The sequence below is a fragment of the Pelmatolapia mariae genome, linkage group LG16_19, assembly GCF_036321145.2.
Source record: "Pelmatolapia mariae isolate MD_Pm_ZW linkage group LG16_19, Pm_UMD_F_2, whole genome shotgun sequence".
Taxonomy (NCBI): Eukaryota; Metazoa; Chordata; class Actinopteri; order Cichliformes; family Cichlidae; genus Pelmatolapia; species Pelmatolapia mariae.
Window position 1 is genome coordinate 15,912,031 of NC_086241.1, and position 24,220 is coordinate 15,936,250.

At 39.0% G+C, this 24,220-nt stretch overlaps 2 protein-coding genes across 5 annotated transcripts in view; one reads left to right on the forward strand and one right to left on the reverse strand.

Annotated features, from left to right (window-relative positions):
- Positions 1–878, reverse strand: part of stk39 (serine threonine kinase 39) — a 34,752-nt gene extending 33,874 nt beyond the window's left edge. The window contains exon 1 of one of the 2 annotated variants that reach the window (XM_063496868.1): positions 226–878. In XM_063496868.1, coding sequence (XP_063352938.1) covers positions 226–331 — 106 coding nt within the window. In that variant the 5' untranslated portion in view covers positions 332–878. The remainder of the gene's footprint in view (positions 1–225) is intronic. The other variant, XM_063496869.1, reaches the window with a different exon arrangement.
- cers6 (ceramide synthase 6) lies at positions 1–23,678 on the forward strand. 3 transcript variants are annotated; one of them, XM_063496871.1, is made up of 12 exons: positions 1–132; positions 1,182–1,313; positions 3,462–3,567; positions 3,667–3,797; positions 10,825–10,882; positions 12,205–12,255; positions 12,370–12,462; positions 15,883–16,011; positions 18,259–18,365; positions 19,795–19,951; positions 20,117–20,140; positions 22,720–23,678. In XM_063496871.1, exons 3-12 carry the CDS (start codon positions 3,484–3,486, stop codon positions 22,876–22,878), a joined length of 993 nt encoding a protein of 330 aa, XP_063352941.1. In that variant the 5' UTR covers positions 1–132; positions 1,182–1,313; positions 3,462–3,483; the 3' UTR covers positions 22,879–23,678. The 3 variants fall into 3 exon arrangements, with proteins under 3 accessions (XP_063352941.1, XP_063352942.1, XP_063352940.1); XM_063496872.1 differs by lacking the exon at positions 1–132 and adding an exon at positions 555–573; XM_063496870.1 differs by lacking the exons at positions 1–132; positions 1,182–1,313 and adding an exon at positions 2,141–2,483 and having other exon boundaries at positions 22,720–23,677.
- The last annotated feature ends 542 nt before the right edge of the window (positions 23,679–24,220 follow it).

Below are 24,220 nucleotides of genomic sequence, written 5' to 3' on the forward strand. Positions count from 1 at the left end.
TCACGCGCGTGCAGCGGCCCAGATTTTTTACCCGACTCCGCTTCGTGAGCTGTGAACCGGTAGTCCCTGACTGTGTCTGGTAACATCCGCATTGCAAAGCGTTGCGGGAGGCTGCTGCATATGAAAAAGCCGGTAGGCCCTCGTCGTCATTCACCTCCGATAACCCGCCGCGGGCTGGGTTTCCACGATAGTTACATGGCGTTCAGTACATCTCCGGACACTAACCTATGACTTCCTGCAGCTCGTAGGACTCCCGGGTAATTGGCCAGCTGGTTGTCAGCGGTGGTTGCGGGTGGTGGACAGGAGCTGTACAGTCGCCTTGATCCGCCATGATGAAGATGATGATGCTGCGCTAGTTAGCAGCCTCTCTCTCAGACTGACGGACAGCGAGAGAGGAAGAGAGGGAGAGAGAGAGAGAGAGAGAGAGAGAGAGTCAAATTTGACCTCACCTCCTCAGTGTTAGTGTCAGCTGGCAGCTGCAGGAGAGGAAGAGCCGCCTCTACCGCTGAGCGAGCACAACCCGGAAAATAACGGATCGCGTGCGCGCACGCTCGAGACAGTGACTAGATTATTGTACACCTAATTTAAAACCTCTGTTAGAAGAATGGTTACATTACAGATTTTAAGGAAACTGTGTTTTAGTTAAAATAGCAATGAATGTGTTAAAATACTGATGTGAGGATGACGTCTTGTGTGTGTGTGTGCGTGTGCGTGTAAGTTCAGTAATATGTTCAGAATATGTCACATGCAGTCAGAACTGCAGGTTACGATCATACTACTGTCCAGCAGATGGCGCCATCAGACTGTTTATTGATCTGTGTGCGTCCACTACGAACATTTAATGCATAAATGTTTGAGTTTAAAGCTGTTGTGAAGATATGTGCGGACGCTAAAAAGAAAAAAAACACCTTTTTTAATGTTTAATATTTTCTTAGAGTAAAAAATTAACAGCTGGAATAATTTACTAATGAGACTTGGTTGTTTTATTTGTTATATCACTTCATTACGCTTTGGATCCACTTTTGCCTTCAGAACTGCTTTAATTCTTCGTGGGGCATGTATTCAGCAAGGTGCTGTAAATAGACTGTAGTCCATCTTGAGATGATAGCATCACACAGTTGCTGCAGATTTGTTGGCTGCACATCCATGATGCGAATCTTCTCTTCCACCACACCCCAAAGGTGCCCTATTGGATTGATCTGGCCCCAGACGGGATCTGATGGCTCTTACATGCTGTGGAGACAGTTTGCTGGGAGGGCGTGGATCCACTTCTCAACCAAAAGCAATGCAAAGCTGTTCTAACATATGTAATGGTAATTTTTCTTTTCAATTTTTTACCCACTATCCCTCCCCAGACATGTCCAAACCATTTCAGCCTTGCTTCTCTGTCTTTGTCTCTAAATCATAGATAATTTTTGTTGGTCACCCCCAACAAAACATCGTAACATCTTCAAAACCTCCAGCTCCTGTTGGTCTCCATCTCCATACATCAAAGAAAGTCTCACTACCATCTTGTAAATCTCCCATTTCACTTTTGCTGCTCTCCTTGTGATGCTCATCTCCAAACACTCCACCTTGCTTGCACTCTCTTCTAAACTTCTGTCCACCATCTTTGCTTTGGATGATTGACCACCAAAATGAATTTGCTTTAAATATGTGTTTGGCTTTTTGGCCTTACCTTTTTTTCTTTTTTTTCTTTTTTGTTATGGGGGGTGGGATCAGGGATACTACATGAAATCTGTCAGTAGGTGGCAGAGTTTGCCAAGCACAGCGGTAAACGGTGGAGCATGCTCCACTGTGTCCATGTTTACTGTCTTTTTTTTCTCTTTCTAAAAGTCATTAAAGATCAGTTTGAGTTTGACAGTAATAATCTGTATCTTCAGTATCTGAAGGTGAGTCATCACCAGGTCGGCAGGTTACTACAGGATTCTCCAACAATAAAAGCGTCACACCTATAAAACAGGAGTATAAATAAAACAAACGCCATTCTGTATTTTATGAAAGGGGAATCAGTTATACTGTGTTAGGCTGAGTGTTTCCCCAGTGCTTTACCTTGATGACGCTGTGGTATAGCCCCGGCATGTGCGCTGACTGTTTTGCATGACATGTCAGCGCACCAATCAGTTGCAGAGGAGCTGATTGAGTCTACTTCCCTACACTGGAATAGCTGAGGGGAAACGGACGGACGGCGATCGCACACGGATATCTCATCATCAGCAGAGCCTGTGCAGTCAGATCGCATCTGAGAGACCTCCTAGATACAGCGGGCCATCATTTCTCTTTCGACCCGGTCACAGTGTCTGCTGCAGGGAGATGGCCGGTATTCTGGCGTGGTTTTGGAATGAGAGATTCTGGCTCCCTCACAATGTAACCTGGGCTGACTTAAAAAACACAGATGAGGCAACGTTTCCGCAAGCCGAGGATCTCTATCTGGCTTGTCCTTTAGCATTCTGCATCTTTATGATACGACTGGTTTTCGAAAGGTGGGTCGACGCGCACATGCGTTAATCCAGGTGGCTGTGATACGGTCTTCTATTGTCGAAATATTCCGGCGAACGATGCAGCACACCCCGCTGTCCATGTGTGTCAGTCTGGTACCTAAACAATGGCATCTTGTCTGGTTAGCCCACAAATCACTAGGGTGATCATCTTTCTTTCTGGAGGGCCGCAGCGTTACGCGCTGTCTGCATTTGATGCATCTATCGAGGCACACACACATGCACACGCAAGTTACCATACCTGGCCAATCCACTCACCGTCCTCTTAGCCCAAACCATAATTTCTGCAAACCATCGTTCTAAAAACCGTTTCCTTTAACCTATCTTATCGGTGGGGGGTTGTGTTTTGGGTTGTTTTTTTTTTGACTGCTCCATTTGTGATGTTTTGCATGTTGCATCATCATGTGTCTGACAGTTAAGCCACGATGGTCTCATCACAGCAATGCTTGTCATGAGAGTTTCTTAACAAAGTAGTGAGTGAGGCCTTACATTTCCACACTAAGCCCTCATTTACGCTCAGTAACAAAGTTAAAATGATCCGATGACGTTTGACTTGCTGGTGTTTCGTTCATGAAATATATGTCTGTGTAAGGGGAGTTTTTAATATTAGTAGTATTATTATTTTTGTTCATGTAGACAGCCACGTGTTAACTTTAGCAGCTGACTGTCAACTCTTGTGTACTTCCTCACCACATCTTGACAAACAAGTCACACTGTGGTGCCATTTACTGTTTCTTCATCAATATTACGTGGATACTACACTTCAGCAGTTCAACACATACGTGTTTTTTCCCCTGTGTTAAACTGTTTGTGGTCAAAAGATCTTTACAGTACACTGTTATTCAGCACCTGCAGAGAAAGAGTATGCATCACTGACTGCTCCAGTGTCCTTAATTTAAAGAATAAAAGAAAAGAGACTGAGTCCTTTAATATGTAAATGGTGTGATGATCTGGTTTTTGCAGGTTTATTGCCAGACCATGTGCCATGGGCCTGAAGATCCAGATTAACGGGCCTCAAAAAGCACAACCCAATGCCATCCTGGAGAAGGTCTTCACTGCTATAACCAAGGTTGTCCAGGTTTTCATTTTTTCTCTCTCATTATCATTCAGTTATAGCTTAATAACTGAACTACATCTAACCTATGGAGTGTTTATATTTTCTTGACAGCACCCAGATGAGAAGAGGCTGGAGGGTCTCTCCAAGCAGCTCGACTGGGATGTGCGGACCATCCAGCGCTGGTTCAGACAACGACGCAACCAAGAGAAGCCCAGCACTCTCGCCAGATTCTGTGAGAGCATGTAAGACAAACTATAATCAAGACATTCCTCACTTAGCTGCACGCCATGTTTCCTCTGCACGTTTCTTTTTCTCTGTAAACATCAGAGTTTGTGCACTGGTGCTTAACTTTTGGTCACAGTTGTTGTGAGTGTAGTCATTTGAATCGGCTGCGCTGTTTTACCACTTATCAACAACACATCTGTGACAGCAGTAAAAGCAGGCATGGTTAATGATTTTATAAATCGAGCTTGTTTCATGTCTCTGCAAGTTCATTTTCATACTGTATGGAACTGAAGGTAAATTGTGTGGGTGCACATACTCATAAAAAACAAATTAGGGAAATGGAGGCAGGAATGTAAAGGGGAAATTTGAGGGCTGTAGTGACAGATGTCTAATTAAAGTCTTCACCTTGCTGGAGTTTTTTTTTTTCTTTGACCATCAATGTCAAATTTAAAGATATGAGATTTGAGAAAATGACACAGAGGAGAGCAGAGAACCAAAATAATAACTCAATCTGAAACAAAATTGTCCTGTCCAACTTGAGAATTAATAGGACAAGCATAGAACAAGATAGGAGAAGAGATTTGAATTTAATTGAATTTAAGATAAACTCCTGATACTGTTCAAGTTGTAAGCCAATCAACCTTTCTTTTGGATCTCACTGTCATCTCATGGAGTAATTATTTCAAATAAATCAAGACTAGAACAGTGAGGGAAGAAAAAGAGCATTTTAAGATCTTAAATTGGGATCCTGCTAAGATGAGAGGGAGACTCTTTCTCAAGAGCTGAATTGATGTTAAATTGAGCTGAGGTATGCGCAGGAGAAACACACTGGACACAGACGATATATTATGTTAAATTTCCCTCTCTTCCAGTTAGTGTTATGTTGAGTCTTCAACTGATAATCAATCAGCGATCATTTATTTCAGCTTTGTGGTCAAATTCAAGCAGAAATGCTGGTGTGGTCCTTTAAAAGCTTATAAGAGGGCTGCTTCAGTTTTGGTTAGTCAGTGCTGTGTCTTACACGGCTTATGAAGATTGCAACATAAATGCTGGTGCTGCTGTTGGATAATAGTCCCAGTGCGAACCAGCAAACCCACTCAGTCTGTAATAGAGAACTGGCTAATCTGCAGTAAAGCATTTGCCATCAGGGAAATTGTAGTTACTTGGCGTGTGATGTTAAAGGCCAACGAGCGAGTGTCGCTGTCAGAGCAGGGTCATGTCTGACACCGGTAGAGCAAATCTGGCAGTTTGAGACACAGGGAGCCTCACATCTTCTGATCTGCCTGAGGCTGCTGTTCACTCAGGAGACCACTGTCAGCTGATTAGACTACTGGACTCCTGTTACAAGCTCAAAGAAGAATCTGAACAAAAAAAAAAAAATTGAAAAGAGAGATTCGATTTGTGCCTCTATGAAATATGTAAGGGCTTTTTGTACATGCTTTGCTGGCATTCGTTCGTTCAAAGCAACACCCGTGCCGAAGCTGTTATCTGCACTCGGCATAATTGATAGCAGACAACACGGGGCTTTGCAATAGTTTGTCCAGGTTGTGAGTCTCAGTTGCCCACAGTGCAGTCCTCCAAACGGGCTGGCTTCAGTCCTTCTAGCAGTGATTGTGCTCTAATTAGGCCCTCATGCACAGCTGTTGCAGACTGATAGGATTCTTTGTCTCTCAGTTGTCATGATGGCTGATTTGGTGTCTGTTCTTTTCATTATGCAGACTGGGAGCATGTAGTAGACACATTTGGTCTGAAAATAATGAAGGCTCTGCATGGACTTTGTCTCCCAGCTATTGTTACCCAGACAGACTGCAAAAAAAAGAGAGAAAAAAAGTCATCCAGTCAAGTGCAAGTGTACTATTTATTTATTTATTTATTTTAGCAGCAAACCTGCAATAACTTTGTTTATATAGAAAGGAACAAAATCCAGAAACAAATGAAAACTCACTCAGACTAAGAGGCTTCACAGTAAATAAAGATTTTGCAGTGTACTTGGGGAGTAGAGCCCTTCCTCTTTTCAGTTCTTGGTCGTTACAGGCTGAGGCAGGAGCTCGCTTTGATGTGCTCAACAGCTCCAGTTGTCTGATCTCATCTTCCTCCATTCTTCTTCATCGTTGCTTTCACTGAGAACAAAGAAATTATCATAAAGAATACAATTCTCACTTTTTTCCTTTTTTTTAAAGACAGTGACATAGAATGTCCGTGACTAGAGTTAATACTATTAAATAATGATGATTTTTAACCTAATATTATCTATCTCAGGTGTCTCTTAATATTTGATGCATAATTAAATGGACTGCTACTAAATCCAAGTAATTTCTTTTGCTTTCCATATTACAACCAATTGAAGTGGATTATTCAGGGAGTATTTTTTGGAAATACCTCCTACCAGGAGGTAGATAGGGATGCAGTTTTTTCATCTCAGCACAGAAACTGAAAACAGAAGAAAAGGACAAACACATTCTTCCAAATTAAATTCAAATATTTGAATTTAAATCTCATCTTTTCTTATTTTACCAAAGGACAAGTACACTCAATAAAGGGTTGTTCGCCCTCGTAAACATGAAGCATTATTTTTGATTAAAATACATCTGAAATATATAAACTCAAAGGTTTACTTATTCAAATAATTAATCATTGAGGAAAATATGCTTGGTTTAAATTAAATGTATATCAGCCAAGTTAATGTCATTTGAACACATCCCATTAAATGCAACTTTTTACATTGTGCTTATGCAACAAAATTACATAGAAATGTAGTCAGACTACTTAACCTCCTAGGACCTGGCATCCACATATGTGGACATCACATTTTGGGTTGTCTAGACCAAAATACTAAATTTTGCTCTACAAGGGCCTGATATCCACTTACGAGGACATTATACTGCCACTGTTCTATCGAAATTTAAGACCAATGTCCTCATATGTGCATCTCATTTTTGTCAGGAACAAAAATCAGGTAAAAAAAAATAAAAATCTGGCAATTCTTTGTTTTTACATTCGTCAGTTCCCAATATGCCCAAATATCAAAGAGAAATTAAAAATGCATGATATGGAAGAGTTCGGGTCTTAGGAGGTTAAAGTCAGCATTTCAAAACATGTTCCAAAGGCAGAATCTGGATATCACCCAAACCAAATTTTCAACAGCAGTCCCTTGATTGATACCCTAATGATTCAAGCATCCCTTAAGATTGCATGCTATTGTTTCAAATACTACAAAAAAGCAACTCCCTAAAGCAAAATACAAAAGAAAGCAAATCACATGAGCATCTGTATTCTGATTTCATGTGCAGAAATGGCAAGCTGAGGTTGTTATTGCAGTTCTCTCTAGTTTTTGACCAGCACTGACTATTGTAGAGAAAGTTTTAAAATCCAACTCTGCTTTCAGGGGTTTCAGATAGCTGTGTCTTTAACTGAAAATGCAGTTTCAGCAAAGGACATCCATCTTTTCTAAACAGTCTGAGTTTTCAGTTAATTTTCATGTGGGTATTATTGGTGACGATGCCTCATCTAAAACTACTTTCACGAGGGGTTCGATTTGGCTGAGTTTTTACACCAGATGCCCTTCCTGACAGTTCCTGGAAGCAAACTGGGGCTTTTTTTGATTGTTAGGAGAATGTGTAAACTACTACACATTCCTCATCTAACAGTTTTTAAACTGACCAAAATCATTTTCAGATGGATAAACAATACAAACATGCAAGAATACATGCATTGAGTGCACGTTGAAACAAGGAGTCAGAGAGAGAGAGATATGCAAAACATAATGGCAGCACCAATATAATTGCAAATAAATGAATCAAGGGTAAAGCATATTAAAGCAAGATCAAAAAAGATTAAAACCAAATAAATCAAAGTAATAAGAAAAGAATCAACTGCAAGACTGTCCAATTTACATCGAAAAATGTCAATAACATTTCAAAATGTATTTTCCTAACTTTTAATTGGATTAAAAGTAGATTATCGAAAATGAATTGACACATTTAAACTCTCCAGAAATATGTCATTATCAGCAGCTGAGACTACCAGCATCCTCATTACTGCTTTCCCTCTAACAACACGTAGGTGTGTGAGTCTCATACATTTCAGAAGCAGTTTGCCAGACTCCAAGCTGACAAGTAATAACTATGATTGTGCTCAGCAGATGCTTTTAGGGCAGCTGAGAGATGGGTCATTTACATGTGCATATCAACGAAGACGGCTACACACGTTATCCCTCAAACTGCTCGCCATGTTCCGGCACCACGTTAAAACAAACTGGCAATTAACAAGCTTTTTCATTTCAATTTTTAAAATCGTGTCTATGTAATTAAACCAAAGTAGACAAATACACATAGGTAGGAGGGGCACCTATTACTACCTGAATAATATCAGAGCTGTTACTGCTGATCTAACTGCAATGAAGGGACAAAGCTTCCTGACTGGTGAGTTTTGATAAAGCTGGAGACTCATGCCTAATTGTTATGTTGAACAGTATGAATGCAGACAATTGCAGCCAGCTGGTGCTCAGGCTTCCCACCTGGAGAAGTGACAAAGGTAAATTAAATGAGCCAGTACGATCTGCTTTTTATGATTTTATTCCAACACTAGGCGCTACCTTCAGAATAAAAGCAGCCTCATTACTGAGTTTTTAATCAAATCAAAGTCACCCCTGCAATTATTTCCTCCCTCAAGCAATGTCCTGTCTAAACAGGTACATTTGAACTCACCGTGATTAGTTGAGCTGTCTGAATTTGAAATCCAGCTTTTCATCACACGTAAAAAAAACAATTTATTAAAGCGTGATTAAGCACTTATAAAAAGACGATGTTTGTATCCGAGCATTACCTTAAGCATATGTGTTGTATGAACTATAGTTTGTATGCCTAAATTTGCATAAAAATAATCCTGTTAACCACAGCTGATACACGGTATTGTTTAGTTAAATGTATAATTGGCTAATAGCTTTTCCATCGAGTGCACCAAATACACAGCAGCTCTTAGATAATTAAATTTTAAAAAGTGCCAGTTTGCTCAACTGTCATCATCAATTTGAAGAAGTGTAACTCATAATGACAAAACTCAATCGGTGCCTGACGACAGGAAAAAAAAAACTATTCAAAGGAAGCATTTGTGAGTCACTGTGATTGCACATATATAGCAGTGATTCAGTAGCACTTGTAAAAGACTCTTGCAGGCTTCATCAACCAGTTGCCATGCAACAGTCTTTACTGTGTTTCAGGTAGACTCGTCCAGCTGATTTGCTCTTACAATACTGTTGATCAGACACAAAAAGCAGTTAATGATGGCTTCCACAAGCAGCACGTCAATGTGGTAATAATTCCTCTAGTATTCATCGCGAGTAACAGCTCGCATCCACGTCAAAGGAGCAGCTCTGCTGCATGTTCCTGCACAAAGGAGCCGATATGGATTTACCTTGTTCTCTTTTTTTTGAGCGTTTATGAATCGTGGGGTTTCAGGGCCTGCAGCTGTCCAAAGGTGTTTGATTTGAGGTCATTGTTGAAACAACCACACCGCGCAACCTTTAAAGTATGCAAATGCTTGTTTCAAATGACAGGATCCACATCGTCTGTCAGTGGATGTTTTCTTCTGTGTCATAGAAGTCAAGCTCTGCTTTGTTCCTCTGGTTCGATTCGTGGAGTTATACAACTGTATTCAAAAGAGTTTATGCAATCTAAAAATGCAGAGACATACCTTTACACTCAGGCATCTATAGTAACTTATAGTAATCAGCTGAGTACGATAACTAGGTTTGTGTTATTAGACTGACTGTCTATTGGGCTCACGAGGTTTTCTACTAACTTAGAAGATGAGTGAGTCAGTCTAGTTCAAATGAGGGTGAAAGTTCATCCATAGTTGTGCGTATGTGTGTGTAACAGATAAAAGATCTGTATATCTAGAATAAAGCACTTTGTGAATGTAAATTGTGGTGTAAAAAGTCAAGAAATACTAGAAATACCCTGCATCACTCTCAATCCATTTGCCAGCTTTTGCCTTACTTTTTTTATTTAATTAAGTTAACCACTGCAAATATTACTGCTGTTCTAAAAGAAATCACTGTAATATCAGAGTGTGGAAATCTCTGTCCAGCTGTCACCTGTTTGGTGTGTGGAGATGCATTAAAAAGGATACTGTAAGATAACAGTGACATCTCAGAGGATTTAAATATTTAATGAAGTCATCACAGTTTCTCCTTGTGGGTTAATTTATCTCCATTTAGAGACACGAATGAAATAATTGGTGTAATGCAGCTTGCACAACTATGGAAGCTGCATTGGACCAATTAGGGGGCCAATCTTGAATCGTTCCTCCCAATTGATGGCTGAGATAAGTAGGAGGTATTTTATAAGCACATCTTTGATCACTGATGTGTCAGCTGAAGCAGTTTCCTTCTTGTAAGCTCGGAGTCAGACCTCGTGATGACTTTCCCAATCATTGTGTAGCTGTGGTTACTGTAATTTATGTGCAGGGTTACATAAAGCAGAGAAGGGTTGGGAATGGACAGAGTGAGTGTTTTTTTCCCCTCCAGACCTCACCAGGGAAGTCAGTGACGTCCTATTTTCATTGATTTGCCCTAGACTGCAGAGTTGAATAAGAAGACCTTACACCACTTCCAATTCCTAATTACAGGCATAACAGCCACATTGTGTGCCACAGTGTGTTGCACCAAGGGATTAAACAAAATAAATAGCATACAGCATGAATGGTATTACATCAGATTCTGGAAAACATTTTGGGATGCAGGTCATTATTCTCCTCAAAATGGTCTCAGAATGTGTTTTGTTTGGATTCTGTAGAAAACAGAAATCAATTTGGAAAAAAAACAAGAAGATAAATATAAACAACTGCAAATATGTGTGCACTGCAGACCTAGAGGAGGCTGTCTTTAATACTAGTGTTGCTTCAGACTAGACCAAAACTGAAATCCACTGCTGTTACACACATTTTTTAAGGTTACACCCCCAAACGAAAAACTAAAAATCATGAAAATATCTAGATTTTTGTGGTCAAATGAGTCTATAGTCATGATGTTTTTATTTGTTTCAGGTGGAGATTTACATTCTACTTATACATATTTACCTACGGAGTCCGATTCCTTAAAAAGGTAAGTTTTACTTAAAGAAGAGTTTCTGTAACAGGAGCTGGATTTAATATGGATCTGTGAGATGTGAAGCTATTTTCTAAACCACTTAAAGTACATGATAAAATTGAATTAAAGTGACTAATTTTATAAAGACAAAAAAAGGAAAAGGGAAGGCAGCAGAGGAATAAAAATGGCCTCTAATCAGTCAGGGGGGTTTTCTGAGTTGCTATAGTGACATGTAGTTTTTAACAGCTGGAAGCCAATGTTCAAATGAGCTTCTGTTGTGTGTCGTGTTATCCCGTGTAAGAAGGGCCACCTACTAATACAAAAACAAGGACTTGAAATAACTGAGATGATGACATTTAAAGTGGTCATCACAGCTATTTAATTAATTAAGTGACTTTGTCATTGTTGGAAATTGTGGCTTTCCTACGGTGAGTAGTGTAAGTGTGTTATCAGTAAAGCATGTTTTTTTTTAAATGCCCCTTTTATGACATATACAATTTAACCAGATGTTTAGCTTAACTTTTAGGGTTACCACACCTAAAAGTATACCTGTGTAATGATAATATTCATATTGACCATTTTTCATGTCCTGTTAAAAGATATTTTTACCTCCATGAATATGTATGCATGTATGCGGTGCCTTAAGCCTACTATGTGTAGTTTAGGGGCTTCCCAGTGCTTCCAGTTGAAACGGCGTTTCCTCTTTAAAAAGCCTGAAATTCCAGCAGACACTAAAGGAGTGACATCAATAAGCCACACTTCGTAGAGTTCATACATTTATGGTAACAAGCCAGTTAAGCAAATTTGACTGAAATATGTGGCCGAGATAGGTTTAATAGAGTTCATGCATAAATTCATGAAAATCCGTATATTAACACAATCACAGCAGTGGCTGAGACAGAGCAGGATAAATCTCTCACAGACACAAGTTGCATGACGAAGCACTTTGTGAAAATAGTTAAGTCCCTGGCAGCCACTGCTGCAGGCTCCAGCCTCTGTGGGATTTATTAATAGAGCGGGTCTGGAGAGGAGTGCAGGAGACGTAAACTCAGCCCCAGTGATGGGTCACTGTTTGCTTATAACACATTTTTTTAGCATCTCAGTTGCCATCACTCTTCTCATCTTTACGTCACTAATCGAGATTTTTGTCTTATGGTGGTCCAGCTTCGTTTATGAGCAGAACATAGCAATCTAGCATTTATTGAGTTTTATATAAGCCAAAGAATTACTGCTATCATTGCCCCTCAACAAGTCAGTCAAAGTTTAATAATATTTTTTATTATATTGTGTGATTTTATTTGTCTAAGGTATAAACATACTGTTCTCATCTCTTGTAGACTCCATGGTTATGGAACACTAAAGAGTGCTGGTACAACTACCCTTACCAGGTAAACATTTACTCTGCAATGTTTGCACATCCTTTGCGATCATGTTACAGCATTCCTGGATTTACTACCTATCAAATATTTAGTTTAACTCTGTTGCTTTGTGTGTTTATGCAGCCACTGACTGTGGACATCCATTATTACTATATACTGGAGCTGTCTTTCTATCTGTCGTTGCTATTTTCCCAATTCACAGACATCAGGAGGAAGGTAATTATGAGCACATGTCATAAAAAACACACATCATGCATGTCCAGTGGCACAAATCATCATTTGTTTGTTAGAAGGGAAAAGAGAACAGAGTTATTTACTTACTTATTTGTTTTGAATCTAGAAAAACGTGTTGTTCTTATGCAAGTGTAAGTAGCACTATCACAGAAAAGACATCCCGATTCTTTTGTGATTGATGTTTAGTCTGTTTTAATCAGTTTGATTGTATTATCACTGTATAAATTAACTAAACTTTAACACGAAGCCAAAACTCTTTATTCTAACTAGTTTACAAAAACTTTGATTAACTACATTTCAATAATCCCTTCAGCCAATGACTGAACTTACAGTCAAAGGTGACTTTATTAGGTACACATTCCTAGTACCAGGTTGGACCTCCTTTTGCTTTCAGTGCTGCCTTAAGTCTTCTTGGCATAGATTCAGCAGCATGCTGGAAACGTTCCTCAGAGAGTCTGGTCGATAATGACATGACAGCATCGCACAGTTGCCGCAGGTTTGTCAGCTGCACATTCATTCATGTGAATATCCCATTCCACTACATTCCAAAGATGCTCTATTGGATTGAGATCCAGTGACTGTGGAGGCCATTTAAGTACAGTGAACTCCCCCACACCATTACACCTCCACCAGAAGCAGTCTGAATCGCAAATACAATGCAGGACTGATCCATGCTTTCATGTTGATTATGCCAAATCTTGACCCTATGGTCCAAATGTTGTAGCAGGAAGTAATTTTGGTGAGGCCGTGTGAGTTGTCTCCTGTTCTTAGCTGACAGAAGAGGCACCCAGTGTGGTCTTCTGCTGCTGTAGCCCATCTGAATCAAGGTTCAACGTGTTACATGTTCAGACATGGCCTTCTGTATACCTTGGTTGTAGCCAGTGGTTATTTGAGTTACTTTTGCCTTCCTATCAGCTTGAAGCTGTCTGGTCATTTTCCTCTGACCCCTGGCATAAACAAAGCATTGGATATCTTTTTTTTTTTTTTTTTTTTTAGACCACTCTCTGCAAACCTTTTAGACGACTGTGTGGTGAAATCCCAGCAAGTCAGCATTTTCTCAAATCCTCTGTCCAGCGTGTCTGGCACCCACAACTATCCAGTGTTCAAAGTCACGCTTAAATGCATTGAGTTGCTGCCATGTGATTGGCTAATTAGATAGTTACATTAACAAGTAGTTGAACAGATGTACCTAATAAAGTGACCACTGAGGGTATAATGTGGCACATTTGACAAAATGATTTGTGTTGATGTGTTTCAAGTTAAGGCACATGAATACTTATGTGAGACATACATTTATCCTGATGAGAATAACAGTGTAATAAGAGTCGGCATTTCGACTTCATACAGAAGAAGTAATGTTTTTATTAAGAATAGCTGAGATATATATGCTATGATTTATATAAAATCATAACAAATATATCTTATAGTTAATATGTAAAATAAATGCTTAAGCTAATTTAGGTTCAAACTACTATTTTACTCAGCTAAAGCAGTTTTTTTTACCAGCTTTTTTGTTTATCAAGTGTGTGTACTTAATAGGTAAATATATAATCCTTTATTTTATTAGCGTCTTATATTTTAGCATTGTTCACAAAAACACAAAAAGGATGACATTCAATTTTCTGTTTAACTATTAGGACCAAGTTTTTGGTTAAACCCTAGAACCAGCTTCAATACACTTCTATATACTACTCTGAGATTACTGCAGTCACACAGAGCATATGTCTAGTGGTTTTATTGTGAAAGGTTTTTGCACGTACATAGAACAAATCAGGTTTCTGGCACAGGTCGCGCAGCTACAACAGTGAAACTGCATGCACAGCACCAGGACTCTGGAGGCAGCTCACCTAATGTAAAATCTGCTTTCACAAATAATCAGGTCTATTAAAGTGTACCTATGCTCATTTCCAGCTCCATTTTTCTAGACTTAACTCTACTAAAGCTGATAGCAATCTTTGCTCTTCAAAATAATCCTTCTCCTGGATTATAGCGCAACCCCTCAGTTCACCCATTGTCTGAAACGAGCCATTTTAGCTGATATGTCTGTGGAGCTACATTTAAGCCAACTTTTTTCCTTTGTTCTGATTGGCTAGCTCTCATAAACAGGAGGAGTGTGTATAGCGCCTCACTTTGATATCATACAGATTCATCAGTAGAAAAAACTGTCTGAAATAGAGCGATTAAAGCGATCAGAAATTGGTTTAGGCTTATAGGGTGTGAATGCATGTACGCTGACTGATTTAAAACTTGCATATATCAGTCACTGTAACTTTATTTGTATGACAGGAAACAAAGAAAAAGATAATAGCAAACAATCCCTTTATTCTCTGCTGTGCATTCTTTTAGAGAACCAAATTGGTCTGTGTCTAAGCTGAAAGTCAGTCCATGGAAGCATTAAATCATCTTCATCCCACTTCATCTTTTTTTTATGAAAATGGCCACACTTTTGGCTCATTAAGCATCAATTTGCATGCCTTCCAGCCATGATCGTACTCCTGTCTCCACTCCATCCCAGCTCTGCCCTCTATTCAAACACACTCCGCTCACTGCACTCACAGCAGCAAGCAGCAGCAGCCCTCACGGTGCCATGCTGTGTATGCCTTCACTCTGTCATCTCTTTGTTGACTGTTGGCATGTTGTCTGTTTTTGTTTCTCCTTTCAGTTTTTTTCATGCACAGCACTACGCTGAGGAGGTCCTCTGCATCCCCTGCCAATTTCAGTATGTTCCCCCTGCACACTCTTGCCTTGCTTTCACTCTCTATCTTGCATCATTACTCTTCCTGCTCATCTTCTCTCCTCATTCACTTGCCACTTTGGACTGGTTCTGGGTGCTTTAAGCTGCCATCCTCGGATGATTCAGTAGCTAAAGATTTGTTAGAGGAATGCCCCCCTTGTCCCCGGCCCAGCCCCTTAGCCATCTGGAGCTCTATTCAAAGCTAGAAAACCTAACGGCTCATACCAATATCGTTAGTTGTGTAGTTACAGCAGGGATTGTATTGAAGAAACATAGCTTTTAGCTCACTTTCAACTCTAAAACTTCATTCAACACTTAAATGTTTTAAAACTGCAGCCCTGATATGTTTAAGGAAGATAAAGAAGCACACAGGGCCCAGTTCCATCAACACTACACCACACTGTAAAAAGAAAGACCTTGCAAACTGTTTTCTCAGTGGGATCTTCCCTTTTTGAGACACAGCTGTGCCTGAGATAGTAGGATGTGTGAATATCTAGTTGTTGTTTTTTTTTAAACGCACTACTGCAGGAAGTGTTGATAAATGCTTGGGCGCTGGGGGTGTTTTTGCTATTTTTGTTTGCATAAATTGTAATATGTGCAGCATGCAGTGACATTTTAAAACTTCTTTCTATAGTTATGTGACATTTTGCTGGATGCTGTTTCCCCAGGATTTCCTGATCATGTTCCTGCACCATGTGGCAACAATCTCTCTGATTGTATTCTCCTATGTGAACAACATGGCACGAGTGGGAACTCTGGTCATGTGTCTCCACGATGCAGCTGACGTGCTGATAGAGGTGAGGATCGGGGGAGAGACTTAAACACTGTGGATGGATAGATGGGTGTGTGGGTAGAGTGATTTAAACACAGTCTACACAGTATGAACAACACACCATACCATGTAACAACAACTCTATGCATATACTATATGAACAAAAGTACTGGGCTGCCTACACATTACACCTACAGGAGCTGCTCAGCCATAGAAATCTATGCGACAAATGGTACATAGTTTTTGTGTGAAACAGTGGAAAATTTTATGCATTGTGCATCTCAGCAGTCCCACTCTGTAACTTTATGTCATTAGCCACTTTGTGGCTTTGTTCCTGAACACTTCCACTTTGCAATTATGCCATTTACAGTTGATCGTTGAGAGTTTGCTTGTGAAATTTCTTCTGAGAGCAAAGAAATTTCACCGTGCCACACTCAGTGAGGTCTTTATAACGATCCACTCTTTCATCAATATTTGTAAAGGCAGACTGCATGTCTAGGTACTTGATTTTATACACCTGTGGCAATGAAACTGAAAATGTCTGAATTCAAAGATGAAGAGGTGTGGTCCAATACTTTTGTCTATACAGTGTAGATTAGATCTAAATTGCATTGCATTGAAGGTATTGTGGTAGTTAAATGTTTTTGTTCTTTAGCACGTTCAACTTGAAATACAAAGCTGGCTACTAAACTAAAAAGCCAAAAGAATGAATGAAAAAACTACAGTTGTTGTTTGGAGTTTACATACACTCATCATTGGCATGAATACTGTAGTAATTTTGGGCTTTTAATGATTTCTTTGATTTGTTTTCTTTCTGGGGTGGAATGATTGTAAAGCATACATATTTAATGACGTTAAAAAACCAATAACTGGGTGCACAAGTTTTCATTTATTTAGGATTTTCTCTCATCCGCACGGGGTCAAACTTATTCATATATTATTCACTGATATTTGGGTAAATGTCCCCATAGCAAGATGCATCTCAGCTAAACACTTTTGGTAGCCATCAACAAGCTTCAGGCATAATTCTGGCCAATATTTGGCCAATCATTGTAGCAAAACTGTTCTTTTAAATTGGTCGGGTTTCTTTTAATCGTAGTCCACCCATTTTCAATAAGATTGAGGTCGGGGCTTTAGGAAAGCCATTGAAAGCCAGGTCCACCCATCATTCCACCCTGGAAAAAGAACAGTTCAAAGAATATCATTTAAAGCCCCAAATTATTATGACAATCATGAAAAACTGTATGGGTAAGATGTAGCCACAGAGATCCCAAATATAAAGGTCTTGGATATTACATGACCACTGTGGTTCATTTCATGGTTTATGTACAAATTCACTGAGTTTGGTGACAATTCCCATTTTGACCAGTGTCCATCAGTATTAAATGAAGAGCAGGATTAGGTTTACAGGATTGTTTTTAAGAGAAATGAACATATTTGGTTTGTCAAAATCAACACCTGGTTTAAATGGTAAAAGACAAGAAGAAAAAATGCCTGGCACACCAAAACCTGAGTGAAGCAATGACCTCGTATGACCTATTGATAACAAGAATATTATGCTAAAGAAAAAGTCCTGCACACCAGGTCAAAAGCACTCAAAGAGGTAAGTCTAGAGCAAGCACAGAGAAAACACTGTAGTGCTTCAGTTATGGCTCCCTTACATTTGTCAGCAGAACTGGCATGCCAGCATTAATCAATACTTTTACTGCTGACCGAACTAAAAGGGTGACTGTAGGGGCACACAGGAGCATTGTGCATGCATCCAAACCCGTTTGAAGGCATTTCTTTCTTCTGCAAGACAACAACCCCACGCATCCAGTGAAAACAACCTGAAAGAGCCTTTCAGGTTAAAGAATAGCCTTGCCAGTCATCTCACCTCACCTGATCTTGTGATCAGTCACCTGATCTCTACCTTTAGTAGACCCCACAACAAGCAAGAGCTGAAGGGATGGGAGAGCGTCACCAGGGATGTGGCTGTAGATATGTATGGGCTAATGGCTGATTTTTTTTTTTTTTTTTTTAATTTCCACAAATGTTGAACATGAGGATTTTGTTTGACTTCGTGTTTATCTGCACATTAGTACCCTAATCTAACTACACTACGTGCAAAACAGGCTTCACCTCCCACACAACTCTTTCGGCGTTGATGTAACCTACACACATTTAACAGACTTTAATGTAGTGTTTTTTTAATTCAAACTGGAAACATGAGTTTTTTCCATATTGTTTTTTATGTTATTTACATTAATTTCTGTTTCTTTTTTAACCCCAGGCTGCCAAGATGGCCAACTATGCCAAATGTCAGATACTGTGCAACTTGCTATTTGCAATGTTTGCTATTCTCTTCATAAGCTCCAGGCTGGGAGTTTACCCCATCTGGTAAGTGTTATTTGCTTCTTTGTTGTGTACCATAGTTAGCATCCTTCTAAAGCCAGGCTTCAGTGCAGTTGTGTTAGCCTTTTGCGTTTGCATGCATGTGATCACACCACTTGCGGAACGTTTTTTTTTAAAGCAGATGCCTGAGTTGCTCTGCTTATTTTGGCAATTCATCTCTAAAAATTTAGTCATCAAAGATCTCAATGGCTTTTTTTTTCTTCTTTTTTCTGCACAACAGTTTGCAGTTCAGACAGAATCTCTTTGAATTTGTGTTGCTAAGTAATAGTTACTATGGATACCACAGCTTTAACCTCTCAAAGAAAGCCAAACATATCAGTAAATGAAAAGCAGATCATTATGGTTATTGGTTTATCTTTGAAAACTGTGTCTAGAGTTTGATGGAATTGTTAAAAACATCAAAGTGATTTCCACTCAAAAAAGAGCTTTCATCGTTTTGTGGTGCTGTATTTTTGGGGGGTTTTACCTTTAATTTATTCAGCATTATAAAGTGGAGTTAATCCATCCAAATTTCTATAACAGAGAGAAGAAAAGATTAATTAAATGTTTAAAAGATTTAATTACTCTCTAAAAACTTAAATTAATTTCTTCAATAACTTTGCGAATGGCAGTTATTATTTGCCTTTTTTGACTGATATTTGCAGACCATACGTTTATTTTAGTCGTGTGCACGGAAGTCATTCCACAGTCATCTGTAGCCACAGCGTTATCACACCTTTCACAAGTGAAGAGAGACATAATTTAGTTTTCCAGTCAGGCAGCTGCAGCCATCTGCTTTTCTTTGAGATACCATCGATTCTTGTTCAGCACAAAAATGCTGTTTTGAGTTTATAGAATCAAGATTGTCTTCGATAATTAGGGACTTTCTGGAGAAGTCCTTTGAGAAATATTTGTCTTTTTTTTTCCAGAAAGAAGCTTTTTGCCGGCACCCCCACATCCTCTGTCCTCTGTTCATACTGTAATATAATGCTCCCATACGCTACATTTTAGCCAGCCCCCACCACACCCGTAGTAAAGTTGTCATTACTGTAAAGCTGTTGCCATGGCTTCAGTATCTGGAGGATGATTCACAGAACGAATTGGAAGAATTGTTCCAGGGTTAAATTTAGACCCTTAAAATTTCAATCGTGTGTCATGTGAAGTTAGGCAACACACTGATTTTTCTTACAGTGCCAACTTTAATTAAATTTTAAATTATTGCTCTACTTATGTTGAACTATAAATAAAACACTCACATTTCTGTCTCCCTTTTCATGAAACACCTGGATTTTAACAATATGTTTGGAGCAGAGCTTTCTTTCTTTGGCTTTGTGTACTCGCCCCCAGGACACGCCCTAATTCACCAAATGAGGGGGCGTGCTTTAGTTCTTTACTTCAAGTTAATTTTCTCTGTCTCCCTCTGTTGCTATGGAAGGATTTTAAACACCACCTTGTTTGAGAGTTGGGAGATTATAGGGCCCTACCCATCCTGGTGGGTCTTCAACCTGCTTCTGATCATGCTGCAGCTGCTCCACTCCTTCTGGTCCTACCTCATTGTGAAGACAGCATGCAGAGCCATCTCCAAAGGAAAGGTGAGTCACTAAACCCAGCTCTGCTTTCAAGTCCTTTTGCAAAATCCTTACCTTTGTATCTAGGGTGCTGTGCTGCGAGTGCATCTATAAATAGTGTGTGGTGTTCTGAGGGGCCATTTTTTGACTTTCTCTTTCTGTTCTCTATGCTAACCTGCAACCTACAAGGTGGGAAAGTGGAATCCGTTACATGTAAGTACATGACATTTTGTACAACTTTTAGTTTTACCTCACATTTCTTGCAGCTAATGTGGTTACTGGCTGAAAGCTTCTTATTCATGCGATTCGCAGTCCCTGAGGTGGAAAACTCCCTAGCTTTTCCTGTACCACCCTTTTGCAACTTCCTCCGAATTATCTGAATCTCTACAGGATGAATTCACTCATAATTGTGGACAGACATTTGGGTTCCCTAGACAATCGATCCAATTAGGTTTGGTGGTCATTTAACTCACTTAACTTTTTAACTGGTGCCATTGTCATCAAAGCACCAGAAGTAGGAAGAGCTTAGTAAATTGTGTTGTTTTAGCGATTCCTATCCACTCAAATAAATTAGCTAAACTTTAACATGAATCTCTTTCTGTGTTCACTGTCTTCTAGTGGATTCGAAAACCTTGCCATGTCATATTGGCGAGTGTTTCTATTGTTAAGAAGCATGAAAGGCCTCTGTTGAATCACTTTCTAAGGACATTAAGTCCATCGTGTCAACAGGTTTTTAAGCTTTTTCAGTAAATTTCACAGCACATGGTCCCTGTTGTGCCAAGATCACTGAGACCGATAACAGATACATTGGTGCTGGCAGTTTAGCTGTTGAGCTCTCACTTTACATAACGTAAGGTCGGCAGTTTGAATCCCAGCCTTTAAAGATTTGGCGTTTGTATTACTTTATTTGCTGTTCACCTTGATTCTCCCATCAAAATGTTAAAATGTCCAAGGCTTTCCTTTATCACCAGTGACAAAACTGATGACATTCCTGTTAGCCTCAGCTTTAACGTGGCAAAATAAGGTGTGTTACAGTTTTTGGCTTTTAAAATGTAATACAGTAATAATTTTTTTCCCTTTACTAAAATATAATACTCATATTTGAATACATCTGAACAGCTTTAGTCAATCAAATCTATCCAATAGATCTCCTCTTGTAGAAGCTCTTAACTTTGCCACTGCTACATGCTGTTCTAAAGTCAAAGTTCAGAATTACTTTTAAGCAGTTGTGTTGCTAGTCTGTGGATGTCATCAGAAAACTTTATTAAAGCCAGAAGGAATTAGTTTTTTACAGATGTTCGCTTAAAATATACATATAAAAGACAGAAAATTGAAACTCTGTAAAATCTGAATACTTTATTAAAAATATGTAAAATATAAAATAATGAGGACAAAATAGGGCACTCAAAGTGCAATGATAAATTAAGTTTATTAAAACAATACGATGTATATGCAAATAGTCTGGGTGTCATAAGGAGAAGTTATAAAGTTTTTAGTTTGCTGAATGTGCTCCTGTGGCTGTCCAGCCTGAGACAGAGAGGGGTGTGAAGGATTGTCCAATATTGCTGCTAACTTGGACAAGCATCCTCCTTTCTGAAACCTAGGATGGCACCAGCCACTACAGACTTATAAAACATCCTGAGCACCATCTAGCAGATGTTCAAGGAGATGGTTTTGACCTTTCTTGTAGAGGGCTTCTGTGTTTTTAATAAAATCCAGTTTACTGTCAGTGTGAGCACCAAGGTAAACCTCGCTGGTATTCTGATCCTCCTCATGTCCACAACCATGTCTCATAATAATTAATAGCTTGTTTCATTTTTAAAAAATGAAAATCAAAAAGTTTGTTATTTAAAAAAAATGTGATCAGCCGGCAGACCATCTTATTTCAGCCTTTGACATCCTGAGAAAATTAAACAGCGCTCTAAATATTTTAAAGAGGCACAATTATTTTATTGAATCTTGAGGAAAAGAACTGTAATAAGTATATACCGCCAATAAACTCAGATCCAGCACAGCAGCTTTTCCTACCACATGCCAAGAGTTGATATTCAGGCACCGAGGTAACTATCTAAAGGATGAGGCTAAAAGATTTCCTGACACACAGCATCACAGTTGGTTCATAAACAGTAATCATGAATTGTAATACACTGTGATTCAGTTTTTTAATCCCTGTAAATTTTGTGATGCAGGTGTGCGCTGCAGGAGTTTAAAATTCCAGGTTGCTACGAAGGAAAAAACAGAAGAGAAAATGGTTTAACTCATATGACAGTGCACTTGACTAAATTTGAATCTATGAATAATAATGTGTATTTTGAATAAAAGCTTGCAAAACATTAAAGTAGGTTGTTTTAAAAAACAAAAAATCAGCACTATCCGTGTCATGTTTCCAACATGTGGCCATTTGTGTATTTTCTCTAAATCAGTGTGGCAGATTATCTGAGAAATGATATGATAATCATATTAATATGGTAATAAGCATGGTAAATGTGTGTTTTGGACTGCTAGAAGGAAACAGTTAAACAGTCACAGTGGCTATTTTTTAATCGTTTTTTAACATTTTACAGACAAACAAGCAATCAAACCAGAGGTCTCCGTATTTCATGTTTGCGAATAGATGTTATAGCTTCTTCTTCTTTTTCTTTTTTTTTGCCTGATATTGATTGGCAGCTCCCGTTTCACATGCAAAAGCCATTTATAATACCGTTATGCTTGGCTGCCTCAGATAATGAAACAGATAAGAATTTTAATGAGGAAAAAAATGTAATCTCCAGCCGCCCCTTTCTTTTCCGCAGGTGTCTAAAGACGACCGCAGCGACATCGAGTCCAGCTCTGATGAGGATGACAGCCCACCGCCAAATCAGAAGCACCACACCAGCGCAACCAATGGGACAAACAAAAATCACGGCACCAACGGCTACCTGATAGGAGCCCCGTATCCCGACGAGCACTGATATCACAAGAGTGGAGCCACGCTACAGACACCATCAATTCTTCTGTGTGTGAGAGTGTATGAGAGGGTGTGAGAGAGAGAGTGTGTGTGTGGTGGGTACATGAACAACATCGCCTGTCTGGAAGTTCTGGATAGATTTAGCTAAATGCAGTTTTGTTATTGATTCTTCACTAATTTCCTTCGACAGTTTACTCTCCTCATCTATATATTTACATCAAACTGCACTCAGTGAAATATCAAAGCACTCCTATTGATACAACCCACTCTCTGTTTAACCAGTGAATGAAAGCCTTTCAGTCTATGGTGTAAGCATGCTACTCTAACATACAGCGGTTTGGCATACTGGGGGTGTGTTTTCTCCTATGTTTGTGTCATTCTATGTTATTTATTTATAATTTTTTTTTATAAATAAGTTTGCAGACTGTAGTTGGACATTTATTCTACATCTACGACATTCTTTGATGTCAGTGTTAAAGATGACATACTCCTGAACAAGTAACAGTAACGAGTATTAGCAAAATGCTAAAGACCTGGGTTTACTTTTAATGCTACACCTCCAAAGATATGCCACAACTCACAAATGGATAGTTATGTGACATTCACTTACACTTTAAAATTCATTCTCCACTCAAACTGTATATGAGATGTCAATAACAGTATTATGTGTGTGCATCAGACATGGCTAGATGCTGTATTCCCTGTTGAAGCATTTTGTTAATTATTCTGGTACATTTCTGGTAAGCATTACATTAAAGGCCATTTGTCCTCTTTTGAGGCAGACAAGAATTGTTTGAATAATTCAATAAAAAAAACAAAAAAACATGAAGATTGCAAATATGTGCGAGTGTGTTGAATAAGCTTAATCGTGGAGGTAGCGTGGCTCATAACTGCAGTGTACACAGTTTGACTGTGACAATTCAAAATGCCTGCTGTGAAAAGAGGCTTCTGTGAGACACATTAGCCTCAGTAACACATAGACCGCATTCAACCTCCTCCCATTGCTTCTCTGTGCACGGTTGCTAAATGCCTCAAATTTATACTATACTGTAGATCTCCTGGAGCGTTAGGGTGAGGTTAGGAACCCAAATGCTGGACACAGAGGTTGACAAGGTCAACACAACAACAAAAATATTGATTGGGATTCTCAGAGGAAGATAATACACATTGAAATGTTACTTTTGAATAAATATTTTAAGGATATAAGTTATTAAGTAGTTAGAGCTGTATAATGTGCAGATTCGATACAAAAGGTAAGAACAAAATTGAAATGTAAAAAAAAAAAACAGAAGCACAAGAAACAAACATATGGAGCACAAATATATTATCTTACGAGGTAAAGAAAA